This window comes from Falco peregrinus, chromosome 5 (genome assembly GCF_023634155.1).
Source record: "Falco peregrinus isolate bFalPer1 chromosome 5, bFalPer1.pri, whole genome shotgun sequence".
Taxonomy (NCBI): domain Eukaryota; kingdom Metazoa; phylum Chordata; class Aves; order Falconiformes; family Falconidae; genus Falco; species Falco peregrinus.
In genome coordinates, this window is record NC_073725.1 from 39391999 (window position 1) to 39409352 (window position 17354).

Consider the following 17354-nt stretch of genomic DNA (forward strand, 5'->3'; position numbering starts at 1 on the left):
TCTCTTTAGGTCATTCTGAACTTTATGGATCTTTAATATTTGCAGAACATTCTGAATATGATGTGCTATTCTAATATATTGACTTGCCATGCCTTTTTTAGCTCTTAATCCAAAAATCATTCAATTCAAAGGAATGTATTCCCTGGTAATTTATGACCCAAACCATCTGACTACAATCAGATTTAAATAGAGCACATCTCAGCGGAGATAAACCATGGCCAAATATGCATATAACCTGCAGTGAGTTACCTCACTCCTCACTGTATAAATTTCCTGTATCAGAAAACATCATAATTTAATTAGGTTTCTATTCTTTGATAATATGGCCTTATAAATGTTTAAATTAAAATTAAATACTCTGTAAATCTGGCAAGACCATCTTCAATACAGGTAACTTCCATGTCAGTAAATCTATTACAGATCAGTATTTACACAGAGAAAGGAAGGCAGCATACCAGAGGTTGTCTCATGCATCAAAGTAAAATGGCAAGATATTCTGGCAATCTTTTGGCCAGATGGTGAAAGGGAAGATGACTGATTTCAGTCAGAACCATACGCTGCTGAGAATCTATTAGCTTCTCTTGGGGCACTGACTTTACTATTGAACAGACTATTTCCAAACATTTTTTTATCTTTACTCTCCAATTTAAAAATATTTTTCAAGGGATGCTACACTGTCTGAAGTGACCGGGCTAATTGTCACTACATTTTATTTACCCACCCTTTTCTTCCAAATCCTTCATCACATTGTACTTCTTAGAATAGCTCTTCTCTAGTCAAAGCCTTTGGCTGCTCTTTGCTTTCATGCGTGTATCATAGGAATGCCTTACCCACTTTCACCACCTACACTTTTCCTCAATGAGGCAACCTCTCTGTGTCTCCGCACTGGTTATGTTATTGTATTTCTGTCATTTTCTTAGTTCTTCCCAAGAATCCTACCCAGTGTCTCCCTTCTCACTCTAAGTTCTTTGCCTGTCAAATCTCAGGCACTAACTGGAACAAGTTATAGAAATGAAACAATGAACATGGAGCTTTATCACCTGTTTGAGCAAACAGTTAAGCTATTCTAAAACTATTGCCAAACGGATTTGTCCTGTGAAAAACAAAAGACGAGTTACTAATCCAACCTTAGTCAATTAGCAGGTATTCTTCACCGCAGAACTTTGAACTTTTCTTTTCTAAGAAGCTTTGTATAATAGCTTTTACTACCAGGTGACTCAAGGACAATTTTACTGTGCCACAAGTTAATTTCTTTTGCTTTCCTGGCATTGGTACATCCTTCCAAAGCAGTCTGCTCCAATGCATCATTTCAAGACTTCTCAGAGAAGGTGATCTCATCAGTTATTTACCTTGGAAGTGGCTTTTGCTTTCTTCCATTTTTAATTGCAGGAAGTAACAAAAATAAGCAATCCCTAAACCAAGAGTTCCATTGATCCAATTTATTTCCTGGGCTGTGTCTTCTACGATTATTTTTACTACTATATGGAAAAGGAAACTATAGATGTCAAGACCAAAAGATAACAGGGTGCGACAGAATAAAGACAAAAAACAAAAGGAACTAGAAGTACAACATATTATTCTCTTTGTAAGATCAAGACAAAAAGCATTCAACATGAAACAAATTAAGACGCAGAGACTTTAACCAAGAAATACCAACTGGCATTTCTCTTAATAAATCTTGTAAATTAACTGTTCCTCTGACAGAGGATGGAAAACCTTATAGAGATTACAAGTAAGTTCAGACAGAAGGTAAAACGGAATGGATAAGGACAGTACAAAACAATGATAGTTCTTCCAGAGTTCTTCCAATTAGTTTCTGTAACACAAGAGATTACAGGGGAAGCGAGGAACCCACCCTTAGGAAGACAGAGAGAAAAAACCTGAAAGGGATGACTGCAAAAAATAACATTGAATTCTCTGAACAGACTTTTACCCTCTCTGAACAGGAATTCCTCTAACTTCAGGTGGGCAATAAGCTCCCAGGCAATAATTCCCAATAGGGACTAAAAGAACATACTAGAAAAGCTTCAGGGAGATACACTTCTATCAACAAAACTATCACAGAAGAGCCCAGGTGGGATTTTTAGATAAGACAAGCAGTATAGTCAGATGCTCTATTCTGTGGTACAGAAGGAACAATTCTAAATATGAATCCCAGTAAAAGATGAAATAATAAGTGGAAACAAAATTTAGCTAGAAAACAATCCTTCATGATGCTTCCAGTAATCTTGCCTTACTCTCCTGACACAGCAGCCTACAAAGATTTAACGTTGGGTGAAAAAAGCAAACAGCTCGAAGAAGCTGTCTGTAATTCTCCATCGCAGAGATTAGTCTGAAACTGTCTATTACATTGGCTGCCATTTCAGCTAAGCAAGTTCTAATCCAATTACTGTAATACAGGCTCTCTGTCCAAATCATGGCACTTACAAGACTAAAAACAGCAAGTTGTGAGATTCACTGTTTCAGAATTTTTCCTCTTTCATTCATAATGCACAGATAGAGACTTCAGCAATCACCTTCCAACTCCAAAGTATCATATACTTATTTGTCATGAATAAGCAAGCCACAAACAACATGTAACAAAGGAAATTGCTCTCTCAGTTGGGAGCAGTGTTATTTTAGTGGAAGTGAACAGTTTTAGAAATCACTAAGACATGAGTAATTCAGGAGAGTCAAATTACAAATAAACACTGGTTACCATGCTTATTCTTTAAAACTACATTTAAAAAAAAACAACTAAAGAAGAAAACCCAACAAGCAAAAAACCCCTCTGCATCTCTATGTTTATTTATTTAAACATAAGTTGAATGCTTCTGGGAATAAGACAGACCTCAGAAAAATCATACCCAACCTTAAGAATGTATCTATCTGTACAATCTGTAGCAACTGCAGCACAGATATTTTTTCCATTTTTAAAATCATCTGTTTTGCACTGTTAGAATTCAAAGGCCAACAAAGGCTGCTAGTACCAACCAATCTAATCAGACCTACTTTGAGCACAGGTTCGGCCTAGATGACCTCAGAGCACCTAAATTATTCTATGATTCTGTACTTTACACCCTGTTTTTCCAATTGTAATAGAGATACTTATTCCGACTGAGAGTAAGCACATCAGCAATGTCCATCTGTAACATGCAATCATGATGTACCTTAAAATGTATTTAAGTTTCTTCATACAGTTATCATATTTATGTAGACTATAATATTCTTAAAACAACAGTTTAAGTGATTCCCTCTGAATAGCTCTCTGCCCTAGCAGTCCTCTGTCTTTAGCTGTAGCTAATCTACTGCATTTCATAAAGTACACTTCTCTCTTTTCCTAGAAGGCAATAAGTCTCATCTTCACCTATGAGAACAGTCACTGTGGTATTAAATACTCTTTGAAAAATTTATTACCTCCTCCAGGAAAAGCTCCGAGTTGAACAGACAGTTTTAGTGAGTTACTACAAACAGTTGTGAAGCCCTAACATGATCTTTCTAAGTATGAAAAGCTACATATTAAAGGCATGCATCTATAAAGTTCAAAATAGCTAGTGTACTGACATACTGTAGGCTGAAAATTGTGAAATAAATGGACCTTTACATGTTTTTATTTGCATGTATGATTTAATCTCCCTGGCGGAGGGGCAGAATGACTTCTATTTTTTAAAAAAACACAAATGCATAATTTCTCTATTACTTCTCAGCTGCTGGAAATGAGAGAATGGAGCCAAAATAGTTTAAAATGGGTCTATCCTAGCACAGGACTGGCAAGTCAAAATGCAGAGCATTCATCTGTATTACATCTCTCAGAAAAGACTGCATTCACATGCACAGAGCTAGGAATCTGCATTGAGCTCGTTGTTCAGAATGCCACTCATGTCCTTAGAGGCACTGCTTTCACGAATGGAATGAGCTATTCTGTAAATAACATCAGCATCTCTGTCCCTCATATCTAGAACCACATATTACGTTACATGAATACATGTCCACCCAGAACTGAACTGCACTGCCAGTGTGTATCACACCGGGCATCTTACAACCTTCCCAGAGCATGTACTTTCAGCCACTAGCAATCAGGATTATATTTCATTAAGTAGTACAAGTAGACTATCTGTTTATCAGTCTCTTAAGTCATCCAGTTCTAAGTAATGTTTTCTAAATTCATTCCTCTTCCTCATTAACCAGAAAGACTCAAATTACATTATGGATACTAGTTCCGCATTTTGCTGTAGCCATAGCTACAGTGGTCAGAAATTCACTGCAATTTGTAAATTTTTAATAAAACAAAATGCATAAAATGAAGTGATAAAACAAAACCAATTTTTGCCAATTTAGGGAGCACAGCAGTACCAACAAACTTTCCATAAATTACAGCACACGCACAGCAGGCAGGTAGAAAGTGCCTTCTCTGGACATATTAAGGACAGACAGAAATATCTAAAATCTCCACTCTGAAAATTAATGGACCATTTTGCTCCCCTCAAAATCAACTGTTTACAGCATGAGACGAACTTACCTCAATGGTGTAAGCCTGGCTGTGTTTGATAATTTCTCCACTATGCAAAGTCCTGATAACAGCAAAGTCAGCAGTAGCAGCTGCTCCCCTTCGGCTGCTGCACGTGGATGTTTCATCACCTCGAGATTGATCAGTATCAGTCCCATCTTGTACTGATTCTTCACCTTTGATGTTTGCTGTTTTCTTCTTCTTTTTCTGCTTCTTTGATCCATTCTGACCATCAGTTTGTGCCTTTCGCTGCCTAAATTGGGCAAGCTGTACAAAGACAAAAATCTTGTTAAAGGTGAAAGTTTTCCTCTTTATTACTAATGACATGCTCTATAATGGCTTACTAGCTATTCTACATAAAGCTTCAAGACTCAGATTATTTTTCCATTTACATACATTTCCCATTTCCATAGTTTGCTTTAAAAAATAATCTTAAATGTAAAACAACAATCTAATAATGAATTCCTTTTCAGTTCCGTATGATCAAGTTACTGTTGTACAGACTGATACCTAGAAATCAAAATACTTAAAGTAAAGGTACAAATGTCATTATAAAGGACAAACGCAATAAAATAGCCTCTGATCTCATTTTTCAATTATAGAGTAACAAATCCCTCAAAATTAATTTACAGAAATTACTTTTATACCAGACAGAAAAGCAAACCTTTCTTCCAGCAAGTTATCATATAAAGTGTTTTTTTTAAGTTTGTTAGATATCAAAAAGCAGATCAAGTTACTGAAAACACTCTAAAGGAACAGCAAAATCTGTAACAAAGGAACAGTCTAAGACCAAACAGTGAGCAAATTCTAAGATACACCACCTTGTAGCAAAACATGCTGATGAACAAAAAGTCACAGGTGAGCCAGGCACACAGTTGAAAAACCAATTAGTATGTAAGCTATTCAAATACTGTAAGACACTGCCTTTTGAAGAGCTTATCACTTTTAATCACTTTATAGTGGTTTACACAAGAAAATCCATTTAAAATATTTTTTTTTTCTTAACAGGAACAGTATTTCTGTTCAAATACAAAAAACAGCATGGCAGGTTTAACCAACTAAAATTCAAATTTAAACAGATCCTACCAATAAAATCTGGAAACAAAAATATTTATTTTCCAATTGAAGAATCCAAACTTAATAAAGTGCTAAAATATGTTTTACAAATGTAGCTCCAAAGTAAATATTTAGCATGCAAATAAAGGCACTAAAGCTTTGAATACTTTTTACATCAACTAATACCCAAATATAGTGTATTTTTTTATAAATCTGCTGCAATTTTAGAAAAAGTTATAGAAAAGATAGCACATTTGTTCACAATATTCACCCATCGAGACAGCCGGGCTTCCATCCAACTTCTGCAGGAACACCCAAATCAAGCAGGACGGATCCCCTTTCCCAGTCACCGTTCAGTTACAGCTCAAGCCGTCACTTGAACTGCTCTCTAGTTCTCATCTGGCCCCAAGATAGCTGAGAAGCCCCAATTTAAATAAATGCAACACTGACAGATCGGTTCTGACTTCTAGCTAGTTTATGCTTTTGTCCCTTTATCTGTATTTCTTCATGGGTTTCTTCAGCCTCCTCTCCGTTCTTAGGAGAACTGACAGCTTGGCATATGGCTCCTGCTCTGTTTACAGAAGGAGGACCTGAAGATCTGCTGAGCCAGATATGCTCACCTACGTATTTAATACTTACTTCCTCCCTACTACATCTCTAATAAGTTTAACTTCATGGTTCTTCTTCTATTTTAAAATTATTATTTCACCAAAAATCCACAAATTCTGAACCGGGGGGAGGGGGGAGAAGAAAAAAAAAAAAAGATGTCTCCTCCTGACTTCAAAGTTTAAGGAAAAAAAAAATAAATCTCAAAAATGGGGAGGGGATGAAGACTCCAGTTGTCTCCTTACATCACTATGTTCTCCTAAAACTGTGTATTTACCTCAACAAAATAATTTCAGTGTATCCAAAAGTCAAGTGGAATATGTCCAAATGCCACAATGACATAAAGCGGACAACCTGACTTCAAGTGTAACTATTGAGAGATTTTGCTTTTTTTCACTTTTTCTTTTTAAATAATGAAAGACATGTAGTGCAAATGGTCAAGAACTCTCTTCCCCAACTTGATTGAAACCTTCTGTAATGGAAAGTTAAGTTGGCTTTTTAAAAGCAGCTTTACAGTCTTTATTTGTCTACAAAATTAGATGTGTAGCTCAAGGACAAGTGAATTACTCTGTGTCTCTCCTCAAGTATTTGCATATTTTAGCTGAGGCATCTGGGCCTGCCAGATTTCTCTCCTTTCAAAATCAAGTTGTTGACTTCCACTTCTTCAGAATTAACAGATTAAACTCTACCATGGCAGCTACAAGCAGAATTTACTTTTTTCTGTTTAAGCATTGATGAAGAAGATGGGCACGTATGAAAGCTAAACACACATGCAAATACAATTTACATTTCTGTATTACACAAATTCTCAACTGACAATTTCTGTATGAGTGTCTAGTATTTTGGAAATAACTACACTATTAGTGACAGATGCATGCATGAATCATAGCAATTTTTACTCTGCGCATTCACATGTATAACACCGAACTGTCCAGCTACCAATGCAACATAGCTTCCAATTCACATTTTTAATCAAATTTTAAAAACTAGAAATGAGAGAAGCAGATAACAAAAGCTACTGCTGGCCAAATACACTCTGGTGTTCATATCAAGACAGGGGAGTCTCAGATACTGAATTCCTTCAGAAAATGGGACTCAGGAACTAGAGTTGAGGATCTATCTACATTTCAATGACAAGCACAAAAAAGTCCACCAGCAGTCATGGGAACTAAAGGAAAACAAATTTTGTAGCATTAAAGCTGCCAAATACTTACAGATTTTGTATTTCTAGAAAAATACAGAAAAATATTTTTTTCCAGTGCGAACAAAATGTGAAACTAATACAAGCTGATACAACTAAAGGCTCCTTTACCCTGTCTTCCAGGCACATCAGCTTGATAATGCCAAAACTAAGCCCGTGGAGAGCTTACACTGCTTCTATCAGTTCTGAATCTGCAGTTTTGAAACAAATCAGTGTCAATTCTGTTGAGTTACAAAAGTTGCAAGCAAGAATAAAAGATGTAAAAACATGAGTTACTTATAGAGGAGGAAGTATCCAAAACGAGAAGCTGAAGGACACCCAGCACAGGCTCTCTGCATTGATTCGTCTCCAAGGAGCGACAGAGAACGAGCACCTTACCCTGGGAAAGCATCAGGAACAGAGTCTGCCATGATGCAACTCTACCACAGGCTTTAGTACACCTGAAAACAGACCTACAGCAAGTCTTCTTTCACTCCACCTGTCTGCCAGCCCATTGCCTCCAGCTTTTCCCATGGTGCTGGTAAGACCCTGGATTCTGCAAGCAGTACCGAATCCTGTTAAAAATTCCATCAGTGTTTTCCAGTACTGAGTAACAGCTGATTTTGGCTCTTATCCTTGATTCTCAACTTTTGCATCTAAAATAACTAACAAGGTGCAATTTCCACTTCATAGGTTTTTGAAATCCTGCTTCTAGGCAAAAAAGCCATCCTTTTGGAAATAGACATGTCCACTTTATAGCAATATTAAAAAATTACAATATGGAGTACATGTTTACTGTCCGAATTATTTCCGTCGATTACCCAGTGTACAATTAAAATCTTAATTATAATAAATATATGGAAGTTTTAAGCTAAACTCTGAGAATGAAACTATGTTTGTTTCCTTTTAACGTGTAAGAAACTACAATAAAATTGTGCAGGAAGAATTACATGTTTATTTTCAGATTTCCAGAAGTACTATTTACAACACCTGCTCAGCTTTCCATTAGTTTGAAAAAAATGGGAAGTGACTGGATGTTAGCACTAAATTCTGTGGATGCACAAAACATGTTGCCTCTTATAAACAGAAAAACACTTACCGAAAGTCACAGGACTACAATAAAGTAGCATGCAGGTAAGTAATGCGTATAGTTTTCAAAATAATTTCCCACAGTAAAATAACAACTGAATAGAAGAACTTAGGTATTTACACAATACAATTATTTATTTAGTTCTAATTAAAACTTCTTTCTACTAATGAATCCCAAAACAACATACTAGCCCAAATCCCACATCACACACTGCAGCAAAATTAAGACACCTGGCACAACATTAGCTTAGCTTTTAAATGCTGGTATCCAACTGGCAGAAAGTCAGAAGAGCAGAGGAGAATCAACTGCTATTAGGTACTAAATAAACACTCTTGAGACAGAAGGGAACTAACTTGCAGCATGGTGCAGATTACTTGTGTAAAAAATGTCAAACATCGTAGTTAATGTACCACTATAATTACAACAGTGGCATTATTTATTTATTCAGCTGTCTTCAGCACATTCTGACCCTTGGTGATTGTGCCAGCAATCGAGATTGCTGGGATATGCTGACATCAATTAATTTCAAATACGGTCTGACTGAACTATTTCTAGAGTAGAAATGCATGTTAAAATAAAATTTGGCTCCAACAGAATGCAAAACTTAATCTCTTCTTAAGCATTTAGAAAAAGGTATATATAAAATATCGGAATAAAAGCTGCAACATTTCATCACTGCCCATGCATCAGCACAAGAAAATACTGAAAAAATCCACAAAAACTAAGTTACATTTATAAAGCATGGATAGATATATTTTAATTTCACATGCACAAGAGAATTTTAAAAACAGGAACACCTTTAAACCATTTAAAACTGGATGCTGCCTTATAATAGATTGTTATTCCTTAATATTCTCAGACAATGTATTATAACTGGATAGTTTAATTTTCAGAGCTACTACAGCTAACAGGAACTGAAATTTTCAGTGCCTCTGAAGAAGGCTGTTATATTTGCTGTTCTTATTGTTTCAAAATCAACTTCTAAGTGCTAAGACAAAAAGTTTAAGTAGCACATCCCATACAAGTATTCTTGTATCATTATACTTCCTGTACCTGTACACAGATATTCTTAGTCTCAAATTTTAAATTACTAACTTCAGATGCTTACATCTCATATTTAGTGCTGCATAGGCACCTCTTACAGAAAGAGCAGGATCTGTTCAATTCTCACAGTTCCTCTTCAAGTACAAAATCTCTATTTCTTTTTTTTTTTTTAAGCTTGTATTTAAAGCATCAGCATAGAAAGATGAGTCATGAACTTACAGACTGACAACAAAAAGAAACCTCAGAGAAGCTGCTCCAGGCAAGTAATTACTTTTTCATTTCTACACTGCACAGTAAAAGCATGAATGGAGACCTACATCACAGTCTTGCATTTCTCAACTAGTATAATTTCAAAAGGTGTTCCAGATACTGCTTAAACTTCAGCCTAATGTGTCCCACTCACATTAAGGGACTTGCTTTTTACTTCTTCTTGGTCAGAAGTTCTCACACAGTCTGGTATCCAGTGAGAAATGTTATGTGCTGGACCCAGTCATCTTTAGATCATTTAGTCAATGTAAGACAACAAGGACTTCTGAATATTCTTGTCTCTAGCTCAGAGCAGTGGTTAATGAATCAAAGTCCAAATGGCAGTCCTATAATATCCAGTATCTTAATAGATAATCTGGATGATGAAATTGAACGCACCGAGTTCAAACTGGAGAAAAGTGCAATATACCAGAAGGAAGAACCACTGCACAAAGAGACCTCAACCTGCTGGAAGACTAAGCCAAGAAGAAATGCACGAGATTTAACAAAGATAAACATCTTTAAATCCTGCACCTGGGATGGGATTATCCCACATAGCAGTAACAGCTGGGGACTGACTGGCCTGGTGTGTAGCTCTGCTGAAGAGGACCCGAGATTCTTGGTGGATAGCAAGATAACCGTGAGCAAGCAGCATGCCCTGGCAGCAATGAAGAGAAACCATGTGAAATCTCTTTGAAATGACTCTCAATGCCTACCATAATAAATGACTAAGATATGAATCCAATTGTTGGTAAACCACTTCTGCAATTAACTACTTATTGCATGACCAAAAAGACCCTACACAGTCATCTTTTGTAAAACAGAATTTGATAGCAGTAATACCATCAGCTATTTTAAAATCTGGTTTCACAATACAGTGAAAAAAGGCTCAGTGAGCCTGACAAACAACTCCTAGCTTCAGTGCTCAATACAAATGTTGCATTTAACAGTAGAAAGCATATTTTAAACTTTCAAACTAGCAGACTGAAACTCTCCACAGGAGCAGTATCTGCAACTAAGCATATGGAAGGTAGGCAAAAGTGAAATAGTATTCTTTGTCAGGTGTTGCTTGAGACTTACCACCAACAGAAAGGCCACAAATCTGTCTGAGAAAGGGTTATTTTTTTCCATATAGAGTGAACACTAAAGATTCTGCTCTAAGTTGCATTGTGGCAAACTGTATTGTACAAATGATAAATATGATAAATCCCAGAATCAGACAGACTCCGGCTGCAAGTGCAAGATTACACTCAGAAGCATCATGAAACTCACAAGAACATAAACAGTCCTGTGACAGAAAAGCTCAGGCTTTTCCTGTTATAATGCTCCTAACCCTCATCACTGAATGATAATAAGGTATAATTTCTGAATGATTACTGAGTCTAAATATTTTGGTTTCACTTTCACTCTATGACAGACTGATAACATGTCTTCAAGGGTGAAGGATTAATTTAAGATTCACCTGCCCTATTAATGATAGGTCACTACTCCCCTTAACCACAGGTAAGCAACTATTGCTACAAAGTCTTTCAGTGACACACAAAGGACAAAAGCAGGGGCCTGTGGTGGGATTTGCTTTGATCATCTATAAAGCATGGATACATCCCACAAAGTATTGATTTGGGTGTCTCACAAACCAATAGGGTCAAACCAAAAAGACCAACCTGAATTTGAAATTTTGACATCATTCAGAAGCTGGAGATCTGCTGTGGTTTAAGTCTCAGGTTACCTATTCCACTTTCCCCTAGAGAACTGAAAAATACCTGCTATAATCTCTCTTTTACCTGGGATCTGTTTTTTCCAATATACAGTAACATTTTTATGTTGCATGGCAGCAGATATGAGGCCCTTAAAAGGGATAAGGGAGTCTGGGGGACAGTAACACTGAGGTTTAGGCACTAAAGCCTCACCTAGGCTGTTTAAAACTCATTTGTTGTTGGGCCACCAAGTTTTTACAAAGCTTGACAGTCTGCCCCCTAAAGAGGTGTCAAACAGGTTAACTGGTAACTGTATTAGAGAAGAAAGTGGCACTCTCACTTTTTGCCATATTCTCAAAAGGTCTAAGCACTGAAGATTGTGTTGTCAAAGCAATAATTCCTGAAGTATAGGCAAATTTACAGTGCTCCCTGCATCTTTTAGGCTCCTGATGCCTGTACTAAGAAAAGAATAACTGAGAGCAAGATGAAAATTATCAAATACAGAAGATAAACAGACATTTTCCTAGTGAAGTCTGTTGATTCTATTTTATTAAAATATATTTTAAATAATATAATTAATATAAAATTCTGTTAATCAATAAACAGAAGAGTATCACAACTCTTCCCAAATCCAAAGATAAAAACCTCAGAAAGAACATCACTGAGCAAGCAACCTGGAAATATGTTCAATATATTATGCCACATAGCTAAAAATCCTGTAAAAAAACCTGTAAATAATTAATGTTCTTTGCAAGTTTCAATCTGATTATTTGTTGAGACAAATAGAACTTTAGTTTATTTGTTCCATTCAACAGATGATGAATTTACTAAATGGGAAACATTAGGCTGGATGAACAAGAAAATAATCACCCAGGAATGAGGTATTTCCAATCTACTCATTCTTATGTTGCACTCAGATTTTCCCAAATAACATGAGCAAAACCTCAGAACGTCTCCCCTTACAGAGACTTAAGTGGCTCATGAGAATTCGAGGATGCCAATAAGGCTATGAAAACTTCCAAAGAAGAAGTGCTATAGTCGCTACCTAAATACAAGCTTGAGAGTCTTTCAACTTCAGAGACAGCCATTCCTTTGCAGTACTCTGAAGAAAACCAATGGGATCACCACAATTTACATTTAAGGCTGAATTACCGTGAAAGAGAATGCAGGATAGTGAGAGGAATAGCACATTGGGCAATTCTTTTTAGCAGTCTGTATCAAGTTAGAGTACTGTTGGCAGTGCTAATAACCAAGGGCAGTGAACTTGAATGAACCCCTCCAGATGGCACTGTGAGCTGGAAAGCCTCAGAATTAGTGTGGTTCTGATCTGGTCTGCTCTTCCATGTCCTAAGAATTTAAATAGGAACAGACCTAGGAACAGCTAAGTTAATTACAGCTGGGTTATTTTCTGGACAAGGAATAGAAGTTAGGGTACGAAAATACTCTCAAGGCAGGTTACAATGACAGACTCAAGCACCACAAGCACATTTCAATGCTGGACTGCTTCAGGAAAAGCAATGCCTCAAACTAACTGCTAAAAAAATTACTCAACTGAACTGGTCTCTTAACTAACTTACTTCTACATACATGATTTACATATTGCTTCTGTCTACTTTTTAACTTTATTCTTCTCACAGTGAATGCAGTATAACTGCCTCTGCTGATATACAGGGTGAAAAAAAGCATCTGACCCACACTGGTACTGTATTTCCCCAAAGTGAAGAGGAAAGAAGTGGACTGGGCCAAGCTGACAATGGCAATAATAAAGAGGGCAACAGAGTGTAAAAAAAGCACAGATCACCCATGTGTGAAGCCTGAAACATTAGGAAGACTCTGTCCACCAAGGCCAAGGGTGCTGACATAAAACAGAACCTCTTCTAACCCTGCATTACGTGAGGGAGATCACCAGCTGGATGCTGTCTCAAAAGGCACAGTCCATCCTCTGCTTTTGCCTGGAGTTTCAAAGGCTTGGTAATAATGGGAAGGCAAGAATTATGTGCTGACAGAAACGCACTCCTGTTCCACTAGGGTTTATGTGTAACACCAACTGTAATTAAAAACTGGATCCTGAAACTTTCTTCAGCTATGCTAAAAAAAAACCCCCAGTATTCAATGTCCTACAACCTTCTGAAACAATTTTTGAAGGGGAGGTGGGGAAGGAGGACAAGGATTAATGAATGTGAAAATCTTTCAACCCCCAGCAAGGAAGAATGTCTCCTCCCTTGGCCTTTCTAAAATCATCTAGCTTGACAAAGGCAGTAAATTCCAGGCCAGAGCTAAAATTTGGTCAAATACATGTAGAAAAGGAAACAGAAATGTTTCTCACATTTTATCCTTACAAAAGAATGAAGAAAATAAAATTTACTACTTACTTTGCTAAACTGCTAGTTTTTAATGAGTCGTATGATTTTATTCACCATCTTTTTGAAATAGAAACCTTCACTTCTTTGCAATGCCATTCCTCACATCTCAAGAAAGTGTTTTGAAAATACACATGCAGCAGACAGGTTTGTACATGAATTCATTCTTGAAAATGAATCCTAATATTAAGATTTCAATACTTTGAAAGCATTACTTGCTTTCCACATAGTTACAGTACTGTTCACTGGGCTGTATGAACTTATCTACAGCCCTTTAGAAACAAAATTATCAGTATTTATCTCCAAGTGCTAACAAATTTCCAGTGTTCTCATCATCTTCAAGACAGTCATAAAATTCAGTCACTAGGCTATAACATTGCAACGATTTTCTACACACCATCACGCTTATGTCTACATGCAAATCCACTTGACTCCATTGATTTAGTAACATGTACTAGTTGCTAGTAAGTTACTCCCCAGCTGTACCAAATTTTCTAGGGTGTTTTGGTATCCACATAAGGCAATGGGTAACTTCAGCTCTGACATCCATGTAAGGACAGTAAGTTCACTAAAGCACAGGACACTAAACAAGATATAAATGTAGACAAGGTTCTATTAACTCAAACGGCTGCTGTTTTAGAAGTGTATGTGAAAGACTACAATATGATTTTACTATCACTTTCCTACTGACCAAAGAAACTGGATGTGTAGGTTTTGTTGACACAATCAAAAGACAGACTCTAGGAAGTGAACAGACAACTTTATCTCAGTCATTTAAATAGAGATTAAAAATTATGTCAGCAGCCAAACAGTAAATGCTAAAGATAATGACAGAGAAAAAAGTATATAATGTTTATGAGCTTCAAAAGGTGATACAACCTTACCTATCATGGTCTTAGATGTATAACAAGATGATACCTCTCATCTTAATGTAAAGTTGTCAAAATTCTAAGTTGTCAGATATTGAGTTAGACCTCAAGAATAACTAATAAAATTAAGACACTGGTGGCATGTAGTAGGCTAGATGAGGTAAACTACACATGACACCAACCAAATGGAAACTAGGCTGCTGTGTGTCCTCTACTGGCCTACGGGATACACAGCAACCAAGACAATGCTTGTGTTCAATAAATTCAGTAACATGAAGATAACCATAAAACAAACAAACCCAAACCAACCAACCAGCCAACCAACCAAACAAAAAGGCGGCCTGGGACTTGTAAAAACAATCACACCTTTAAAGTCACTGGGACAGGTCATACTAATGCCTACAAAATACACTTGCAGAAAAATCATTAGACTGAAAGCCATAATTATTACAGTATTTCATGAAGACGAACTCTTTAGCAAGCTTCAGCACCGACATTTTTTGTAAGGTTGTACAATTACAGATTTGGTTAACACTATAAGTACTTTTTCCCCCACTCAACTCCTGATGAAATCAGCCTTGTGAAACAAGTTACCTTCTGGAAGTAAAAGGCAGATATAGCCCTCCTGAACAGAAGGCAAAAAAAAAGGAAGTTCCCAGTCTACATTAAAATTATGTACTAGCTTTCAATTTTATATCCATATTTTCTTTCAAAATTGTTTGATTCAACAAAATGACAGTGTTAGGCTTTATATTTACTGCAGCTGACTTCTAAAAAGCCATGCAGTCAAGCGAATTACAACAAGGATCAATTTGACTAATTTTTACCTACAGAACCATACTTCATGAACTGTTCACAATGAGTTATTTAAACAAAGCACGCAGATGAGTACCATACATCAAGAAATAAAGAAAGAAGTAACAGCTATTTACAGATAACAAGCTTCAGCTGGGCTTCAAAGAAAACTTGTTTTATGGCACAGTAGCAACTTAGTGGTTAAATATAGGCATTAAATCATTAATCTATTCAGAACTTTAATTTTTGGAAAGCATCAGAGTCATCCAACACGGGAAAGTAAGTATGTTGCCTTCTGTAGCACTAAAAAAAAATAAATTACTAACAATCTAAGTGTTGCTTATATAGTTACTTTATTTCTTCTTAAAGCAACTGGTTTAGCACCTGTTAAAAAGCATATAATTGTATCAGCTATTTAACTATATATAGTTAAAACAGCAGGTGGAGACTCATTTAATTAATCCCTTGGAGTTCTTTCAGGATAACAATTTATTTTCAGAAAACAACTGCAATACAGTAACAGGTTAAGCATTAAGCATGTTTATTCCACTGTATTTAGGTCTTAAAAATTATTCAATTCAGAAGAAATGTCTTCCAGAATAGCAACAGTCTAAAAAGACATGAAACCATGCCATTAAATACTACATGCACCAAAGAAGATAATAAACCTCCGTCCTGTTCAGTAATTGTCTTCGCATGCTGCCCTTCTTCCCCCAAAAATAATCTTAGTACAACATTCCTAAGACCAGAAGGCAGTGAAAAAGTGAGTCTGCGTTTTCCCTGAGCCCAATGTAAGGCTAAACTCCAATCTAAATTTCTGTAATAATAGATGGAAAGAGCAAAGTTTCCTTCTGGTAAAAGAAAAATTTATTTTTATGTCTAGCATTTAGTAATTTTTCTCCTCAATTACTATTTTTCTCCTTACTAACCACACATAATTGCAAGTTATCAAATCCTAGAGAACTGAGTTTAGTCCTCATTTTTGCTAGGATTCTGAAGAAAAAACCCAAAGTTATATAGTACACTGAACTTCATGGAGTGGGCAGAACAACCTTGATCCTTCAAACTGAAGTTCACAGGGTTTCTCTAAAATCATTTTAAACTCTGGGTTAGAGCAGTCCCAAATACTTTATGAAGTTCCACTGAAACAACAAATTCTGACTTTGTGATGGAACACTCCTCATTATCAGCAAGAGAAAGGCCTGAAAGTGTCAAATCTGATAAATTTTTTCAGGAAAAACTTCAAAATGTTGCTATTATCACAAAATAATATTGATTACTTATCGAGAAGTTACTTGAGAACAAATCTTCCAATTATTCCAAAGCTCATCATAGGTACCTTTCATATCATTAATAAAATATTACAATAGCTGGTTCCAAAAATCCTATACTATAACTTAACAATTAAAATCAAAAACCATATAAACACATGATATTTAGACAATTAAATTTAAAATACCATATATAAGTTTTCTCTAAATCAGAAACATAAAAAAAATCATAATCTATAGCCATCTGTGCTTGCCAGTTAGAAGCCAACTGTAAAAATACAAAAGTATGCAAAGCAACAGTTGCCAGTAACTCCACACAGTGCTTGTCAATCAAATTACTGGCAATCTGCACGTTTGCATGCAACACAGACACTTTCTTCCACTTACTAATTGTCTTACATGTTTACAAGTCCAGGTAGACACTTTATATTTTTAGAAAGAATGAACTTTTAACATTAAACTATAAAAATGGAAAATAAAGCTTTAAGAAGCAAGGTAATGATTCTCATATTTCTAATAATAGGAACCTAAATACAAATTGCACTAGATTTGATTATGAGTATTAACAGACTCACTTATATTCTGGTTTAGATGCATTTATGTATAACTAAGCAGAACACTGCTATTTTTATGTTTTCAACTGGGGGAAAAACA

At 36.1% G+C, this 17354-nt stretch overlaps 1 protein-coding gene across 9 annotated transcripts in view; it reads right to left on the minus strand.

Annotated features, from left to right (window-relative positions):
- AKAP9 (A-kinase anchoring protein 9) overlaps nucleotides 1–17354 on the minus strand; it is a 120806-nt gene that overhangs the window by 88130 nt on the left and 15322 nt on the right. For all 9 annotated transcript variants that reach the window (XM_055803471.1, XM_055803470.1, XM_055803469.1 and 6 more), the window contains exon 2: nucleotides 4499–4753. In XM_055803471.1, coding sequence (XP_055659446.1) covers nucleotides 4499–4753 — 255 coding nt within the window. The remainder of the gene's footprint in view (nucleotides 1–4498; nucleotides 4754–17354) is intronic.